The sequence below is a fragment of the Chrysemys picta genome, chromosome 1 (genome assembly GCF_011386835.1).
Source record: "Chrysemys picta bellii isolate R12L10 chromosome 1, ASM1138683v2, whole genome shotgun sequence".
NCBI classification, from domain to species: Eukaryota; Metazoa; Chordata; order Testudines; family Emydidae; genus Chrysemys; species Chrysemys picta.
The window spans coordinates 121,099,532-121,119,324 of NC_088791.1; the positions used below are offsets into that span (position 1 = coordinate 121,099,532).

At 44.5% G+C, this 19,793-nt stretch overlaps 1 protein-coding gene across 2 annotated transcripts in view; it reads left to right on the top strand.

The window, feature by feature from the left end:
- The window catches only part of LOC101954012 (sulfotransferase 6B1-like), a 31,986-nt gene that overhangs the window by 6,554 nt on the left and 5,639 nt on the right, over positions 1 to 19,793 (top strand). Inside the window, exons 2-4 of one of the 2 annotated variants that reach the window (XM_065568701.1) lie at positions 11,563 to 11,645; positions 12,500 to 12,684; positions 16,497 to 16,623. In XM_065568701.1, coding sequence (XP_065424773.1) covers positions 12,526 to 12,684; positions 16,497 to 16,623 — 286 coding nt within the window. In that variant the 5' untranslated portion in view covers positions 11,563 to 11,645; positions 12,500 to 12,525. Of the gene's footprint in view, positions 1 to 11,419; positions 11,646 to 12,499; positions 12,685 to 16,496; positions 16,624 to 19,793 lie in introns of those variants that run through there. The other variant, XM_005296901.4, reaches the window with a different exon arrangement.

Genomic DNA, 19,793 nt, shown 5'->3' on the forward strand with positions numbered 1-19,793 from the left:
CAAAAGCAGATCCTCCCCTGACCCAATCACTTTTTGGGTGGTGCTCTCTGGGTCCTTGCCTCCTGGTAAGGCTCTTTGCTTCCCTCCGTATAGGGGCACTCCCTCTTCAGGTGTCCCCTGCTCCCACAGCCATAGCACCTTTGGGGTTTGGCCTGTGGCCTCCTAGTCCTGGAGCACCTTTCCCGTTCCTGGCCCTTACGCCAACTCCTGCTTCTTTCCTGCAGGATTCTGTACAACAGCTGCTGTTGACCAGCTACTCCCATCATACAGTCTTGTAAATACACTTGGGCTTCCTACAGTCTTTGCTGGTTCTCCAATATCTGTCCCCATATAGCATGGATCCACCCCCCTGTTGCTTCTCAGCTCCCCTCTGTGGGAGCGGCAATTCCGGCATCTACCCCAGTAAGGGACAACTTCCCTCAGCAAAGAAAGTCTGTACTGTGGGCATTTCTATTTTCACCTTCCCTTAGGGGTTCTTTCTCTCTTATGGCCTCTTGTGGCAGGGTTCAACCTCCTTACAGTCTCTTTGCCCCTCACCTAGGGGTTCTTGTCAGGCACAGTCCGTTACTGACCCCTTCTGTTGGGTGACCATCACGCCCACATTCTCCATCAGTTGTCACGAGGTAACTATACTTACTGCTGGATGGTGCTGCCTCCTAGCAGTTCTGGGAATTAGCTCCATCTGGCTAACACCCCTTCCAGCAGTTACACCCCAGCAGTTTCTCCTTTGCAGCCCCTCTCTCGCTCTCAGGAGCCACAGTGTCCTCTTCTTGACTCAGCCCTCCAGCCAGGTCACTATTGAGATTTACCTTTCCAGGGGGGAGTGTATCAGGGTTCCTGCTCTCCAGCAGTCTTCTGATTCACTGCCTGACAGTGCCACTTCGGCAGTGGCTGGCAGGGGAATCTGGGCCCACCCTCTACTCCATGTACTACTCAGGACCCTCGACACAACAGCAAAGTTCTATTCCCTGCATGCTGCTGCCTTTCCCAGAGCTGCTTCCACCATATCTTCTGGCCCACCCCACTCCTCTGAGTTTGCCAGTCTCTTCACTCCCTCCTCCCAGAGAGGGACATTAGGCAACTCATCACTGCAGCTCCCTCTGCTTCTAATTTCCTGTCTTTTGTAGAAGCCCTGCCTGTCCCTCACAAGTGAGCTTCTCTGTTTAGCTGCCTCCAGCCTGAAGCTCCCCTGTTTGAAGCCTAATTAGCTGAGTGGGTCCACCTAGCCAAATTCAGCTCTTGCAGGGCTAGTGTGGGAGCACATCCCATCACAGTCAGTGATACCCCTTCTACACCAGTTTTGCATTGGGGTGGTACACTGGTAAACCAAGTGCCAGCTCTGGCCAAGACACTGGGTGTTAGCTAAGAACTGACAAACTCGTAGCTGGAAACCAAACCAGCTCACCTGTTTGTTAGTTTTGTTCAAAATAGGTACAAGTCTTATAAGAATGTATTTCGTTTTTTGACTCTATGAGATGCTTGTAAATTGTTGCATGCATTAATCTCACTTATAATGTCATTATTCCATGTTATAAGGCAGGGGTCGGCAACCTATGGCACGCGTGCCAAAGAGGGCAAGCGAGCCGATTTTTAATGGCATGCTGCTGCCTGCCGGGGTCCCGGGCACCGGCCCCGCTCAGCCCGCTGCCGGCTGAGCAGGGCCGGCGGCCAGGACCCCAGCAGGCAGCAGCGTGCCATTAAAAATCCTGCCCGGCCCGGCTCACTCTTCTCTGCCCCTCCCGCCTGCATTTGCACATGCTTTGCTGACCTCTGTCATTTCCGGCGGGAGGTTATGTTTCCGGGTTAGTGTGTCTGGGAAGCGGCCCCGCTGGCGGGGGCAAGAAGAGGGACCCGGCCTCACAGGAGTAGCAGCGCCCGCGAGGCCTGTAAGTGGGGAAGGGTCTTGGATCCCAACTGCGCCGTGCGCCCGCCCGCCCCGAGCACGGCCGGCCCCGCTCCCTGGACTCAGGCAGCCTGCCCCGGGGTTGGAGCCCCGGTGCCGGGATGAGGTTGGCTCTGTACTGGGGCAGGCTGTGTCCCACAGCCCAAACCCGGGGGCTGCGACTCACCACCTGCTGGACTCTGGGAATAGCTGGGTCGCGCCTCTTTCACCACCCCAGGTCACTGGACCCCACTCCCCTCCGGCATTGAGGGCAGAACCCAGGAGTCCGGAGCCCTAGTCTCCATCTGCCCCCCACCCCCTCCAACAACTAGAGCCCAGCTGGAAACCTAGGAATCCAGAGTCCTTGCTCCCAGCACTCCTCCCCCGAGCGTCAGACACCAGCCCCTTCCCGGAGCCCAGGAGTCCCAACTCCCACCCTGCTCCCCGCCCTACCCCCCCCCACATCCCCAGCCCTCACACACCCCCAGCCCCCTGCCCTGACCCCTGCACCCCCCCACACATACCCAGCCCCCCATGCCCTGACTCCTGCACCCCCTCACATGCCCCCAGCACCCTGCCCTGACTCCTGCACCCCCCCACATACCCAGCCCCCACACACCCCATGCCCTGACTCTTGCACCCCCCACATCCCCACTCCCATCCTGACCACCAAATGGGAGCTCCTACACACACCCCCACCACATTCCCACCTACATCCCTTGCACCAAATGGGAGCTGCCCAGGTAAGCACTCCACACCCAAACCTTCTGCCCCAACCCTGAGCCCTCTCCTTCATTCTAGCTCCTGGCCAGACCCTACACCCCAACCCCCAGCCTACTTCTTCACCCCCAGCCCTGTGCTCAGTGCACTCCCACCCTCAGCTCAGTGCAGAGAGGAAGAAAATGGGCTAAAACCAGGGAGAAGGTAGGTACCCACTCTATGCGCGCAGGGCCGGGACCCCAGACCGGCAGCGGGCTGAGCAGCAGCAGGCTGAGCCGCTCAGCCCACCACCGGTCTGGGGTTCTGGCTGCTGGCCCCTTGCCAGCCGGGGTCCCGGCCGCCGGTCCCACTCAGCACCCACTGCCGGCCTAGGTGAATGGAACCCCAGGCCGGCAGCAGACTGAGTGGGCTGGTGGCGTAAGATCAGCATTTTAATTTAATTTTAAATGAAGCGTCTTAAATATTTTGAAAACCTTGTTTACTTTACATACAACAATAGTTTAGTTATATAATATAGACAGAGAGAGACCTTCTAAAAAATGTTAAAATGTATTACCGGCATGCGAAACCTTAAATTAGAGTGAATAAATGAAGACTTGGCACACGGCTTCTGAAAGGTTGCCGACCCCTGTTATAAGGAAATATGTACATTTTGGTTTATAACTTTGAAAATGTTTGCTCTGAACCTGTGAACCCAGCCACAGGAATCGTCCCCTCCCTGCCCATTAAGAGGCCTATCAAGATTAAACAGACCATTAAGAAACATCACACCACAAATGATTGGTGAATGGCCCTATCACACCATGGAAATGTTATGTGCAAGGGAGCTTGTGTCAGGGACTAGAAGGCCAAATGTAAAAGATAAAACAGGGACACAAGAATTGTTTTTCTTCGCTTAGCTGTTGAACTTTCACAGGGCCAGAGACTCTAAACTGAAGCAAGAGATCCCCTCACCCCATTTGGGTTTGCTCTCCAAGATGTTGACAGATAAGTACAACTCTGTCACTCTTAGGATTTAGATTGCAACTCATTTGTGTATATGTGTTTGCTTGCTTTAACCTGTAAATAACTCGTATTTCTTTTTCCTAGTTAATAAAACCTGTAGATAGTTTATTATAGGTTTGGCTACAGGCATTGTTCTTGGTGTAAGATCTAGGGTACCAAACACTCTGGGGCAAGAAACTGGTCTCTTGGGGCTGGAAGCAACCTAAATATTTTGGGCATAAGTGATCATTTATCACTAAGTCCAGCTTGCCTGGATGGCAAGATAGTCCCCTTAGGCTCTCCAGTGTATATGTGACTCTATGGTAAGACTAATATGGTGACCCAGGACTTCACATTTGTTATTGGGTTGGTGAAATCTAATTATAGAACATAACACCAGTGTGTAGTGTCTGCCCTGGTTTTGACATTCTGCCCTCAGGTAGGCACTTGCGGTCTTGAGTCACTCCACACAGCTGGTTGGGAATTTTTCAACAAAACATCTTTTTCCTACTTATCAAAACTGAAACTGTTTGTGGGAAAGGGTCAGTTTCAACTAACTGACTCGAAAAAAATTGTACAAAAAAAAATAAGCAAAATTGTCAAAGTGAAACATTGATATTTTCCGGTTTTCCGGTCAGAAATAATGTATTTAGAAATATAAGCTAATTATCATTAGAAAAAATTAAAAATGGAGAAGTGTTGAAATCAAAATGTTTCAAAATTATTGAAATAAACATTTTTGGTTTGTGAACATCTGAGATGTCAACTTTTGTCAATTCAGAATGGGAAAATTTTTGCAATATTTTAAATTTTTCCAGGATGGAAAAACCATTCCCCATTCAGCTCTAATTTTTATATTCAGTTTTAATGTAAAATTTTTGAAACCCAAGGGATAAATATCTGCCCAGGCAGAGTATCCCACAGACTCTTATGTTAACATATTTGTCCCCTAACTTTTCTTCAGTGCAATTTTATATCTACATGCTACTCTTGTTCTTTACAAAGCAGTATACACCTCAAGATACATTATAATCAGAAATATTACCTAGATTGTAAGCCTTTTTGAGCAGGCACCGTGTTCTGTGCTTGTATAGCTCCTCACACAATGGGGTCCTGGTCCATGACTCCGAGGCACTACCACAATACATATAATGTCATAATAATAAACAAATAAAAGATATTTCCTGCCCGTGAAAAAAAAAAAAAAAAAAGTCTGCTTCTTCATCTCAGAAAGCATAGCCCCTTTCCTTTCCCCCTTTGTGCATTTGTTATACTGTAAAACAAAAGCCATAGAATCACGCCATACGGGATGTTCTAAAACTCAGTTCAGAAGGATTTCCTCTTGAGGTGATTATCTTTATGGAAAATTATATGGTCTGAAACTTTTGAATTCAATTATACAGCAAGTGTAATGATAGAACAATTTGAACTTAAGAAGGACACAGCCTATAATAGCACCACATTTGCATGGCTATAATTAAGGCTGAGGTGTCACTCTCCCATCGTAAAGCTATGTTAAGGTGAAATTCTTGGCATCGGTCAACCTGTATTTTTATTTTTGATTAAGTGAATTTAGTGTTTCTGAAAGATGCCAGAAAGACAGGCCCCAGAAATGGAAGCTGTTTTCTTATCCACACAACAGATACAGCACCAGCAGAGCCTGGGCAGCTGCCACTACCACTGCCCACAGTCTCCCCATTCATACTCCTGGCTGACAGGTCATTTTCATAGCTGCCAGTTGGGAGTGTGCCATGCAGCCACGGGGGTTTAAGGTTCCTCTGTGGCAGGCTGACAGTTCAAATTAGAAATAAAGTGTACATTTTTAACAGTGAGGGTGCTTATCCCTTGGAATTAACAATCAATGGAAATTGTGAATTCTCCATCCCTTGGAGTCTTCAGATCAAGACTGGATGTCTTGCTGGAAGACATGCTTTAGTCAGACAAGTTTTGAGGTTCAGTAGAGGAATAACTGGATTATGTTCTATAGCCTGTGATATACAGATGGCCAGACTGAGAGTATGTCTACACGTCAATAAAACACCCACTGCTGGCACATGCCAGCTGACTCGGGCTCGCGGGGCTCAGACTGTGGGGCTCTGGCTAGAGAACAAGCTCTGGGACCCATGAAGGTGGAGGGCTCCAGAGCCCATGCATCTGTTCTGTTTTCCTGCCTCAAGATACTACTAGGGCTGCCATGAGGCAGAGCTTAACTGCACAGTTCTTCCTAGGTTCTGGACTATCAGTGCCTTTCACCAGAATTTAACCTTATGTTACTACAGAAATAGTAATTTGCAATATAAGAATTCCATTAGACCATTTAAAAAAATGATTTTATGCATAAGCCACGGGGTGAAATTCTTCTCTTCTACCCCCCAGTTTTGCAATTATGAGACAGGGTTTCAAAACAGCCCAAGATCCTTTGTGAATTAGAGCATACCCAGATGAAGTGGGTAATAAATAGAACACGCAGGAGCTGGCTGGCACAGCTGAAGTCTTAGTCAGTAATCTGGTAGAGTTGCCCCAAAAGGCTGGGAACCATTGATGTTGCTATTTATACACTATTTAAATATTGTAAATAGATTACAGCTTTACTCTAACAGTCTAAACTTTTGTGTTTGGAAATAAACCATGTACTACAACAATCACTTTCTGTTTAGTCAGTTAAATTGCCTACCACCGTTTGATAAGATATAACTGGAATATTGTTTTACCTAATTCCTCACAATTTACCTTTTATACATGGTTGGTTGTAGAAAATTAGGGGCTTGGGAGTGGGTGCTTTAGTGCCCCCCCTTCAAAAAAAAGTTAGGGATTGCACTGATAAAAAGGAAACACCACATTTGGAATAGAAGCTCATTTATTTTCCCACATTATGAAAAATTATACTAAATTTACATTTGAATATATGGGTTCTGCAATCTAGCACCCAAAGGTATAACATGATCCAGTGGATGGAAATTGAAGCTAGACAAATTCAGATGAGAAAAAAAAGGTACAAATTTTTACCAATGAGGGTAATTAACCATTGGAACAATTTACCATGAGTCGTGATGGATTCTTCGTTAAACTGGCAATTTTTAAATCAATAATGGAAGTTTTTCCAAAAAGATCTGCTCTAGTAATTATTTCAGGGAAGTTCTATGGCCTGGCTTATACAGGAGATCAGACTAGATGATCACAATGGTCCCTTCTATCCTTGAATCTATGAATCTTCTGTTGCTGAAATGTCCAAGCATTGCAGAGTTTTGAAGAGATTGGTATTGAACTAGCTCAAAAACAAAGAGGAAATTAATTTTCCCCATGTATGCTGTTACGCCACAAATTCAAGTTCTCATTATAGGTTCTTTTATTATGTGATTTGCAGCTTCCCAAGTTGCACCCAGTTAGGGTTACCATATTTTGTGCCTCCAAATGGAGGACACTCCACGGGGCCCCGCCCCCGCCCCCAGCCCCACCCATGCCCCCGCCCCAACTCCGCCCCCTCCCCTGCTTCCCGTGAACATTTGATTCGCGGGAAGCCTGAAGCAGGTAAGGAGGGTGTGGGGGGAGGAGGCGCGGCCCAGGCTGGCCCCCCGGCGGCTCCAGCCTGGGTCGGCTCGGGCCCTGGGGTGCCGGCCCCGGGCCCGAGCACCCCCGGCCCACCCAGCACTGCCGGCCCCCGGGCCCCCGGCCAAGCACCCCCGGCCCGCCCAGCACCGCCGGCCCCCGGCGGCCCCGGCGCACCCCCCCCGGCGGCCCAGCACCGCCGGCCCCCGGCGGCCCGGCGCACCGCCCGGCACTGCCGGTCCCCGGCGGCCCAGCGCACTGCCGGGCACCGCCGGCCCGGTGCACCGCCCGGCACCGCCGGCCCCCGCCGGCCCCCGGCGCACCGCCCGGCACCGCCGGCCCCCTGGCGCACCCCCCGGCCGCCCGGCACCGCCGGCCCCGGGCCAGCCCCCGGCCCAGCGGCGCCGGATTTTCCCGGACATGTTCGGCTTTTTGGGATTTCCCCCCGGACGGGGATTTGAGTCCCAAAAAGCCGGACATGTCCGGGAAAATCCGGACGTATGGTAACCCTACACCCAGTGCAAAGTAGTTCTCAGAAACTAAAGCCAAATGTTTCTGCACAGAGTCAGTCTCGCTGGACAGAGGATATGGTGATGTACTTAACACTTGATGTTTTATGTCCAAAATATAGCATCTCATCTAGGTGAATCTTTAAATTAATTTTGTGATTTCCTAAACAATTTCAAGAGTGTCTCTTAGGAGAGTGCTATTTATAATAGTCCTGGCATCCCAAATTCAAAGCAGGCTCATAACAACGACTATAGTAGCTCATGGTTCCTCCTGTGGCAATCTGGTTGCTACACCGGCTATAAGCCACCCATACTAACAGCGCCATCGTAGCATTGTCTGGGACAGCTGTGGATCTTCACATTTACATGCAACAACAACTTTAATTCCATGTGCTTACCTCTGGAGATGTATAGGCTATATTGTACAATCCATTTAACTCATCATCCACATACTGCAAACATAAAACCACTTGCTCTTTCTTGGAAGTCTGTTGCTTCATCTTCCATAACTGTGTACCACTTATCCAAAATCTCAGAAATATCCCTCACCATTTTAAGACCCATTATTTCCATTATGCCATTTTTGAAAACCCGGACTTGTGAATTTGTCTTGATCCTTTTTCAGCCACTTTGAAATATCAGGATTGCAGTCCACCTCTCCCCTTCAGAGCATATTTTCAGCTTGCTCAGCATAATGGCCTTGCAGCATAAGTCCTTGTCTGGCAAGATAACATATGCTACTTAAACAACGAGGAGTCCTTGTGGCACCTTAGAGACTAACACATTTATTTGGGCATAAGCTTTCGTGGGCTACAGCCCACTTCTTCAGATGCATGGAGTGAAAAATACAGTACGTGGGTATAAATATACAGCACATGAAAAGATGCTACTTAGTATTTCCTTTAGGATCTTCCTGCTTTTGTCTTTTTTCTGAGAGTACTGTGAATCTAGCATGCCACTGATGCTCCTTATGGTCTTTTGAGGAATATCAACTGCTTCCTGGTGACACAAAGCAGCTTAGTGCCTTTCAAATTTGTCTCAAGCCTCTTTGCAGTTAGAGAATCCAGACGGTGTGAAAGTTTCCGTAAAAGTAGCTTCTGCCTAAAAGCTGCACAGTTATAGAAACAAAAAATACACTCTCACTAGCATCAGAATAATTGCGCCGTTGAAAACCACCAAACCAATGAGCAGACAGAACAGCCTCGCTTTCCAAAATTACACACAGGGCAAACTTACATCATGGTTGATGAGGTATGCAAACAGTATCAGGCAACTGGCCGTGGATTCCTGTTGCAGGCAATGGCGGAGACAGCTCAGTACTACAACCAGCAGTAGTTGATCCACTTCTGTTAGAAGTTTAATTTCTTCCTGTTTAATCAGCCATGTTTTAAGTGATTTCATTTTAGCACCTTGAAAACAAATACTTTGTTTTTCCACTTTGCTCAGTCGCTACTTGCTTAGTAAGAATGGCATAGAATTGCAGAATTAAAAGGGGGGGAAAAAATCACACACAATACTGTGGCAAACAAACATTTGCATGGCCTCTGGTAGTATATAATCACTGTGTTCTTTGTTGGACGGTCTAGAATACAGCAGAATTGAGAAAGGCAGAAAGCCTACACATGACTTGATAATTGCACTGGAAAATGATTGTTTTTGTATTGCATAAATAACTGCATGGGCTCCTCTCACGCAGAGACTCTGACAAGGAAAAAATGGCAGCCCTTTGACACCCCCCACTCCCTCCTGGCATGATGGAACTGCTGTCAGAGCCTGCAAAAGGACAGCCAAAGAATCATGTGGTCTGGCCTCCCCACTCCCTTTGTGAAAAGAGCATGTGGGACTTGAGCAGGTGTAGGGTCAGAATAGAAGAGAAGAATTGGCAGCTGATTAAACTTTCCCCAGGTCTCCCTAGAGAAAAGAAATCAGAAGTCCTCATGCAGAGAAGGACAAAGAACTTCTTCCTGTTAAATTCCCATTTCCTTAAGCCTCACAATGAACTCAAAGAATTATAAACTGTCAAATTTAACTCAAACAATTTTTCCTAAACTGCTTTATTTATGTTTATACACTTTTTAAAAATATAATTTGACAGATTAAATCCACCAGGGAGCAAATATATTCATTTAAACACTATGGAATCCACTCTGTAAACACTATACAATTCTATCATCTATCTATCTAAGTACAGAAAATTTGTATCAGGCGGTTTTGAATGTATATTATGAATTGCCCATTTCATTGCCTGAAAATGGGATTCCATTGCACAGCCATGCAAAAATTAGCTCATTTCCAATACATTACTATAGCTTTCCATCCACGGTAAACTCACCTTTCTTAAGCAGATGACAGATATCCACAGTTAGATACTTTAAAGCTCCTAAGTTGTTTATGTATGTTGATAGTATATATTTAAAGACCAATTATTGGATCACAAATACTTGCAATTTCCATAGCTATTGTATAGATATCTTTGGCAGGGTACGCAGGAAAGAAATAAAACTCACTAAAAATAAGACCAAGGAAAATTATATGGGAAAGTCACACGAGGGGCCTTGGGCAACTTTCATTGAGAACCAAAAACTGCCATTCAAATTACAGTAGAACCTCAGAGTTACGAACACCTTGGAAATGGAAGTTGTCCATAACTCTGAAATGTTTGTAACTCTGAACAAAATGTTATGGTTGTTCTTTCAAAAAGCTTACAACTGAACATTGACTTAACGGAGCTTTGAAACTTTACTATGCAGAAGAAAAATGCTGCTTTCCCTTTATTTTTTTAGTAGTTTACATTTAATGCAGTATTGTCCTGTATTTGCCGTCTTTCCTCCCCACCTCCATCTCTGCTGCTGCCTGATTGTGTACTTCCAGTTCCAACTGAGGTGTGTGGTTGACTGGTCAGTTCGTAACTCTGGTGTTCATAACTCTGAGGTCCAACTGTAAAGGGAGCTCTTGGTACACAAAGACCACAGAACTAAAATGTAATTAAATGTAATAGATGAAATCAGATTCACTGAAGTCAATGGCAAAGCTTCCATTGACTTCAATGGGGGTTAAATTTGACCCAATAGAATTTTGAAATGTGATATTCAAGGGAATATTTAACATGAGTCTGATGTTCCCCAGTTTTGGTGACATGCACCTTGGAAATGCCTATAAGTAGAGATAGCTTCATAAGTCATTTTGAAAATTGCTCTACAAGTCCCTATGATTTTAAGGTATGTAAGTTGGGACACCACCTCAGAAGGGAGATTTTCTGTGAGTGGGTGCTCAGCACTTTCTGAAAATGGGGACCCTGTAGTCACTTTTGAAAATTCAGTCCCTTGTATATATGTTAAAAAACAAAATAATTATTTGTGTTCACATAAGTTAAAGGAATATCGAATTTTAAAAAGATATGTAAAAGCATATTTTAAAAATACACACTCCTTATCTGGAAACATTCTTAGATATTGAAGCAACAAGCCACTTACCCTCTATTTCACTATGATTATATGTTGCAAAGGTTTCCAGATAAACAAATGAGAGACAAAGTATTTTAAGAGTGGAAAATAATTAGAATGACAAGTGAATATGCTTACAAAATATGCCTAATATGCTCATTAGCAAATTAGGCCTTGGGGTATATGTGTGATTAACCAGGATAACTTCTGTAGAATTTTACAGTTGCCATAATTAATTTTCTGATGAGGTAAAGGTCTGAAGTGACTCTGCAGAATTTTACAAAGTATATAAATGTGCAGTTTTCAATTCTAAATTTTCATTAGTCAGTGCAAATCATCTGACTTACAAGTGATTTCTAAATCCCCTGGTCACCGAGCTGTTATCTGAAGTACAGAGATCCAAGACATTAGCAAATATGTCAACCCAGAGTCAGACAGCTCTCATTCACAGATTCAATGGGATTCCCTTTACAACTAGGTCATCACCAGATCTTCTAAAATCCTTGGATGCCTTTGATGCTAGAGAAGATGACATCCTTTTGGTTTCCTATCCAAAGTCTGGTAAAGTTCTGTTTTAAGCATTTATTGCGGGGAATCTTAATTGTTTGCTGAATGTTCTGGGTGTAAGCTCACTGAAAAACCTGGTGTGTATGTGCGAGAGCGAGACAGAAAGTGGATGATGTTTAAGTTCAGATTTGAAATATGGAGCTGTATTGAGATGTAAAATGTGATTTGTAAAAAAAATCAACTATATTTGTGTAGTGTATTTTGATTTTGTAATTTTAAATAGTCTGAGCCTGCCTATGGGTGCTCTTTATTACTAGAAATCAATAGGTAATTTGCTTGAAATAAAATTCATACTGTAAAGATTTGGCTAAAGACTTACTACACTGTTATCATTAACTAGTCAGAACTGTATTAAGTAATTTTATGGTGCTTGTCTGTATATTAATTTTTTTCCCCAAAAAATTAAGTCAGTGTTATTTTTGAAAATATGTAAACCAACGTGTTAGTTTGCCAGCTAGGTGGTGGGTATATAAGTTTTATGCTCAAGCTTTATTAGGAAAATTGAGCCGTAGTTTTAGAGGAACTAAAATGTAGCACTATCTGAATAATATGCACATTTTCTAAACAGGTTTTAGTATCAGTGTTACTCGGCACTTTTCCTAGTGGAATTATTTCATACATCAGCTACAGCTCTAATTCTATAAGCATTTACACATGTGGACTCAACAGAACTGCTCATAGGTATAAAATTTCTCACATGCCTAAGTGTTGCAGGATCAGAGCTTTAGTTTGCAAACAAGTGAGCTACTTCCAAACTCAAGCTTTTCCTGTATCAGTATATTTTTCTAGTAATAAATCCCTTTTCTCCTCTCTCCCCTTTTTTTTCCCTTAAAAATAATTGTCTGAAGGCACTCACTGGCTTGCACAAATTATAATGCAGATTTACACTCCCAAAGTCACCCTAACATCACCTATTGAGTTTGGAGACATCTCCAGAGTGGAAGAATTGAACAATCTTTCATCCAAGAGAATCATCCCAACGCACTTGGACTACAACATGTTACCATCAAATTTTAAGGTCAAACAATGCAAGGTAAAATAAGTTGTATTACAACTCTCTCAAATTAAGTATATATTTTATCTTGTCTGGATGTAGCCATTTTTAAACACATGGTGCTTACAGTATCAAGTTAAAGTGGCGAATTCCGCTCTCAGCCACACCAGTGTAAATCTGGAATAACTCTCTGACTTCAGTGGGTTAATTTAACCAGAGTAGCATTCCGGTGTTGGCCCTATGTTATTTAAAACTTCATAGTGTAAAATATTTATTGAATCTGATTTGTTTACAATATTCATTATAATCTAGTCTGTCCGCCTGCATGACACAGGTGTTAAAATTTCATGCAGTAATTCTTAAATCACTATTTGTTGGTTGGGCTAGAACATATTAACATATATATAAGTTTCACTGATGCAGATAACCTATGATAGAATCATACAGATTCATAATGGCAAAGGCACCGGGTATGAATGATGGAAGTGACTTCCCAGCAATTAACTAAAAGCCAATAACTCATCTCTACTTGCTCCATCAGAATTAGATTTATTCCAAAGAAGCATGTCAGTAAACAGGTACTATTTTAGCATTGTCATCTTTTAAAATATAAAAAGATAACATAGGGCCAACATCTTGCCATCAGACCTGCAACACAGATCTAGTTCAAGATGTAAATTAAACAATGAAAGGTCTTGAAGCATGCCTCCCCGACTTGCATTACAACCTGCCTGACATCAGTTGTCCTGTAAAACAGTCTTCAGACTGCAACAATTCAGACATTTGTGAGACTAGATTTGAAATGGCCACAGTTATCAAAGTGCCAAATTTCCTTACATACGACAATGGAAATGCACTTAGATGTCTTTGAGCATCAGCTACAAATAACTTGATTTAAAAGACAAAACATACAGGAGCCTGAGCATCCTCAAATAACATTAGTAGCAAACAGTTTAACTACATGTAATTAAAAGTTTCTTAATCTTTAAGTATACTTAGACCTACATTCTGCCTTTAAACCATGTGCTCAACTCCCAGTGACATCAATGGATGCTGCATATCCAGATGGGGGCAATATATGCCCCTTAACCTGAACTTAAATTTCTGGGTTTGCAGATGAGACTTTATTATAGAAGGACATCTACTTTGTGGGACAAGGTGGGTGAGGTAATATATTTTATTGCACAAACTTCTGTTGGTGAGAGAGACACGTTTTTGAGCCTGAAGATGAGCTCTGTATGGCTCGAAAGCTTGCCTCTCACCAACAGAAGTTAGTCCAATAAAAGATATTACCTCACACACCTTGTGTCTAATATCCTGGGACCCACACGGCCATGACTACACTGCATACATCTAATTGGTGGCTCAGTTTTAGACATGGAAAGGCACAAATATATACCAAGAGTGAAATGCCTTACAATGTATACCATTTTTGTTCAGTGCAATGATCAATGGAGCTAGAATTACATAATTAAGTGTAAGGGATACATGCACGTGAAAGAAAGCCATGCAACAACTACCCTACTATCACAATCACACTTCTTTTAATGAGTCACTTTAAAATTAATCTAACAGTGTTTCATCACTCATTGCTCATGCTTATCTGCTAATATGTTTCATTAACCTATGCCTCCAATTATCTTCTTGAAGCTAGTGTACTGCAAAACACTGGAGTTTTATTTCTACTCAAGATTCATAGTTTTTCCCTGCTCTCAGAAATGTGAAGTTGACTGTAATGTTTATGGTTCCTCAGGAATGTTCTTTAGGATGAACTGCTTGGTAGGACTGTGGAATTTCAGACATGTATAGATTGTTTGCAAAAGAATGTTATAGGCAATGATACCAATTATACAAACCAAAGGCACATACTTAAGTAAGAGCTAAAACTAATGTTTTAGCCACAAATCCAAGTCTTGATAGATCTCTCACACACGCACCCACAGTTTTTGCTTTTCCCCATAGCAATATTGGAGGCTACTGGAAAAATTCAACTCTGCATCCAAGTTTGGATTTCAAACATGCAAACTTCATGGCTATTCAGATGCAGACTTTTGGTTCAGGCCCAGTTCTAGTTGGAACCATTCTCATGGAACAGATCATATGCAGCTTACATGAGAATGACAAGTAGTAAATGTTTTACTCATGGGATTTATTGAGATCATATATTAACTCATGAACTAATATGAAAGCCATCTCTTGCATATATTCCAGTCCACACATGTATAGGAAACCCATATGCAATTATGAACCAACCACTAATACTGTATTAGCGGAGGCACATATACTTCCAGCTTCTGTCACTGGTTCATTACTGCCTGTTAATCCATCCATTTGTGATTTTTCCTCACAAATACCCTCCTGTACCTTAATGCTGTTTTAACTATGAAGGATATTTGACTGTTGGATGGAAGATGATCAGTAAAAGAACCCTGACCCATAACCACATGGGGGCTGACATTAGCTAAAAGGCATGTAAAAAACCCTCACACCTATGCAAGTGGATTAGGGCTACCATATGTTCGGATTTCCCCGGACATGTCCGGCTTTTTGTTCTATAAATAGCCGTCCGGGGGGGATTTTTAAAAATCTAAAAATGTCCGGGATTTCCCCCGTCGGCTATTTATAGATCGAAAAGCGGCGGCCAAGCACCGCTGGGCAGCCAAAGCCCCTTCCCGGCTCCCCCGATCCCCTGCAGCCTTACCACTCCGTCCGGCCCCGCAGCTGTCTTCCCTCTCCTCCCCTCCCCTGAACGCTCCGCCCCCTGCTCCTCCCCCTCCCCTGCTTCCCGCGAATCAGAGCTTCGCGGGAAGTGTGAAATGAAGCAGGGGCAGGCCGGCGGCAGCAGCAGGTAAGCTGGGGGGGGCGTGAGGAGGAGAGCTCCGGGGAGGCGCGGCCCTGGCCAAGCGGCGCCCGGCGGTCCCAGCAGCGCCGGCCCGGACCCCAGCACCCCCAGCCTGGACCCGGCCCAGGCCCCAGCACCCCGGGCCCGGCCCGGCTCGGGCCCCAGCAGCGCCGGCCCCAGCACCCCCGGCCCGGCCCCAAGCCCTGCAACCCCGGCCGGAGCGCAGCCCGATTCCTGGGCTCTTTAAAGCTGGCCCTGGTCAGGGGACAGGGATGGGGGGTTAGATGGGTCGGGAGTTTTGGGGGGGGCTTCCAGGGGGGCAAGGGTGTGGAGAGGGGTTGCGACAGTCATGGACAGGAAGTGGGGGGGTTAGATGGGTCTGGAGGGGCTGTCAGGGGGCCAGGGGTGTGGAGAGGGGTTGGGACAGTCAGGGACAGGGAGCAGGGGGAGTTAGATGGGTCTGGGGTTCTGGGAGGGCTGTCAGGGGGCAGGGGTGTGGAGAGTGGTCGAGGCAGGCAGGTAGCAGAGGGGGTTGGATGGGTCAGGAGTTCTGGGGGTCCTGTCGGGGGCAGGGAGCAGTTGGATAGGGCATGGGAGTCACCGGGGGTCTGTCTGGGGGCAGGGGTGTGAATATGAGGTGGGAGTGTGGATAAGGGTCGGGGCAGTCAGGGGACAGGTAGGGTCGTAGGGCATTCTCAGGAGGGGGCAGTCAGGGGACAAGAAGCAGGGGGGCTTAGATAAGCGGTGGGGTCCTAGGGGGTAGTTAGTGGCAGGGGTCCCAGGAGGGGGCAGTCAGGGGACAAGGAGCGGGGGGTTGGGGGTTCTGAGGGGGGCAATCAGGGGGTGGGAAGTGGGAGGGAGTGGATGGGGGTGGAGCAGGGGTGGGGCTAGAGCAGGGCTCCTCCCCCCCCAGTGTCCTCTTTTTTGCTTGTAGAAATATGGTAACCCTAAAGTGGATCCTCTAAAAGAAGAAAGTTATCCTTAGTAATCATAGTGTCTTCTTTTACAGGCCTTCTACATCATCAGAAATCCAAAAGATACTGCAGTTTCCATGTATCACTACTACAGAGATAACCCAAATCTCCCCACCATAGATTCATGGACTGTTTTCCTTGAGCTGTTCTTAAGGGGAGATGGTAAGGATGAGTGATCTTTTCTCTCTCTCTCTAGCCTGCAAACTTATAACACATGGCAAGAAGTGAGAAATGTAAATAAGTGTGAAAATTCCTTATTTACCGGGCATTTCCCCCCCTTTTTACAAATCATCCATGTAACTTTACATCAGTGGTACATATTGTACAAACGAGATCAAAGAAAACAATTCATTTACTTAACCACAGTAGTTACTATCCCTTCAGTGTGGTATTCACACTATTTCCTGTAGTTGGAATAGGAAACACCACATGTTCCCCCTTAAATTTAATTACTGCCAGAGATATGTGTTCCTCTTTAATGGCACTATTCTTTAATGGCCTTATTGCAACATCAGAAACATCATGTACTTCTGGACAACAGTAAATGATTTAGTCAGCGAAGCTTTGTTTAGGCACCAGTCTTGGATAGTGGGTTGATTGCTGCGCTTTTATGATTCCCACTGACTTCAGCGGGTCTGCTCACGGGCCCAGCAAGCTGCCACTATGCAGAAGCAGGGCCTTAGATTATTTTCAGGATGAATTCTGCCATCAAAATTCAACAAGTACAAACAGCACAATCCTCCACATCAGCCCTCCGTACAGACAAGTTAACAGTCCATAGGCCAGAAACTCTATCAGAACTGGCATTAGCATTTTTCCCCCCATGCCAGAAAAACATTTTGCCATCAACCCTTTCCCAAACAAGTTACTGACCCTTGTTCCATCCACAAAAACAAGCAAACAAAATAAAACTGACCTGCTGAGTCTTATCCCCATTCTACATTAAAGCAAATTAACACTATCCCAGCTTTTACAAAAACATAGGTAGCTACATGACCCCCCTAAACGGGGATGTCCCTGTTGATTTGACAGAAAAATATTTTATCCCAGTTTTTGCAACCCCCAGAAGACCAGCCACTTTAACTAGCCACAGCTGAGTTTGGAAATCCAGCTTCCCCTTTAGGTTTAGGATTAAAAAAAAAATCTGGAGAGACAATTAATCTAGTGTTTTTTCACCAAATGGCAAAGAAAGGTCTATCACACAACAGTTTACCTGAAGATATTGATGTCCCCTTGACTTGAAATCAGCTTATAAGGTAATTTGCAACAGGATCCTCCATTTTAAACATGAGAAAGGAGAAAAAGTGCTTATAAACTCCCTTTTTAAAGTGGTGGGTATTCTTCTGAGCATGCCCAGCAGAGTTTTCCCTAGTTTCTGAGAGCACACCAGAAAGGAATTGCGTGTTTAAACTGACATATCAGAGAGCATATAAAGCACATTTCCCTTTATTGAGCTGGATGAAGCAAAGTGAATGTAATTCTGAGCCCTATAACTATCAAGCCTGTTTATTCATTACAAATTATTTTATCTTTGTTTTTCATTTATCAGTGTATTTTTAATTATTTTGCATTTATGACCTGTATTTTTTCCCTGGGGCCCTTTATAAATGTGGATGCTTCTTTTTGGAATGTTTGTGCCAGAGATGGGTTCAAACAGCAAAATTCAAATCCTGATTTCAACCCACACTGCCAGCCCACACCGGTAGATAGTTTTGCATGGCTGGATCCAAACAAAGGTTTTATTTGTAAGCCTTGACCTATTGAAGTTTCCAGCACTCCCCAGACTCTACTCTGCCCTGTGACAGGGCGAGTTATCTTGAGCTGCCAGTTCCAACCCCCAAGGACATGGATGAGTCCTTTATGAGTAACCGTTTTGATTCTGATGTGGAAGTTAAGATTGTGCTGGTGTTGGTGTTCCCACTATCCATTCCCATTTTCAATGTTTTATTACTCATTTATACCAGTTTGTTTCTGCTGGACACATGCTACACAAGAATCAATACAGCAACAAACTGCTGTAGGACGTTCAAAAGAAACACAAAATGCTACTCCATTTGGGGCCTGATCCAAAGCTCACTGAAGTCAGTAGTTTTTCATTGACATCAGCAGGCTTTCCTGTGTTCCCTACCCAGCAAAAGCAGGGTAGGGAACATGCGTAAGTGATTTGCAGGGTCTGGGGCTTTATCACTATCTGTTTTGAGCACCTAATGCTGACGGAAGAAAAAGGATCATTTAAAAAAAATCAATGTAGCCCATCACTTGTCGATAGCGTGGACTATTGTCTTGTAGTACTTTGTGTGTGTTCCTGGAGCGGGGATAAAAACAACATTAGTTCAATCACAAATCGGTTTTTCTACAGATACATGCTAAGGGATCTTCTGGCACCTGTGCAGAGTCCCACTGACTTCAGGACAAAGGTGAAGGCAAAGGGAGTCCTTTCCCTGTCCTGCTGGACATACACAGGGGTCAGCCACAATTTTGTTGCTTGTGCCCCCTAGGCTGGGTCCTGCACTTCTGAAGCTAATTTGGCCACTTATTAATGGAAGCAAAATTGTACCCGCTGATCACAAGCCCCAAGGGAGTAACAGTTCACAGATCTTTAAGGTCAGAAGGGAACAATATGTTCATTAGTCTAACCTCCTGCTTTACACAGGCCATAGAACTTCACTCAGCACCACCACCAGCATTCGACACACCAAAGGGAGTGGGGATTGCAGGATTGCCAACCCCAAGGGCGCAAACATCATGAGTCTGGTCCCTCAAAAATCAAGAGATTGGTTTAAAAATCATAAGATTTAAAAAAAAATAATAAATGTTGGGTTCTTCTTTTTTGCCATCTGGTTTCTGAACCCTTTAGGATGATCTTACTCAACATTTTCAATCTTCTCTTTACAAACAGAAAGGCCAGAAACTTTTTTTTTAAGTGAAAACTGAGGTTCTCCTGCAATCTCTTGATTTCAAAAAGTGGTGGTGCAATTTAAGAAAAACAGCAAATATCATGAGACTCGTTATAAAATATGACTTTATAAAGGCAGTGGCTAAGTACCAGTTTGGGGGCTAATATCCACTCTACCTCAGTTTCCCCTGATAGTTTAAATTGATAAGGTATTCTTCACTTCCTCTCCTAAAATTTTTAAAACATTGCGGTGCACTTATTAACAGCTACTGTGTTTCACTCCAGAGGGGGCTGCATTTTGTGGTGAAGTGATTACTGTCTTCCCAAATGATGGCACTAATACTGCAAACGCTTATTCACATGCTTTTGTAAGTGTATAATGCCATAGATTTCAGTGGGACAACTCACATTTCCTTGCGTTTGGATTCAATGTTCA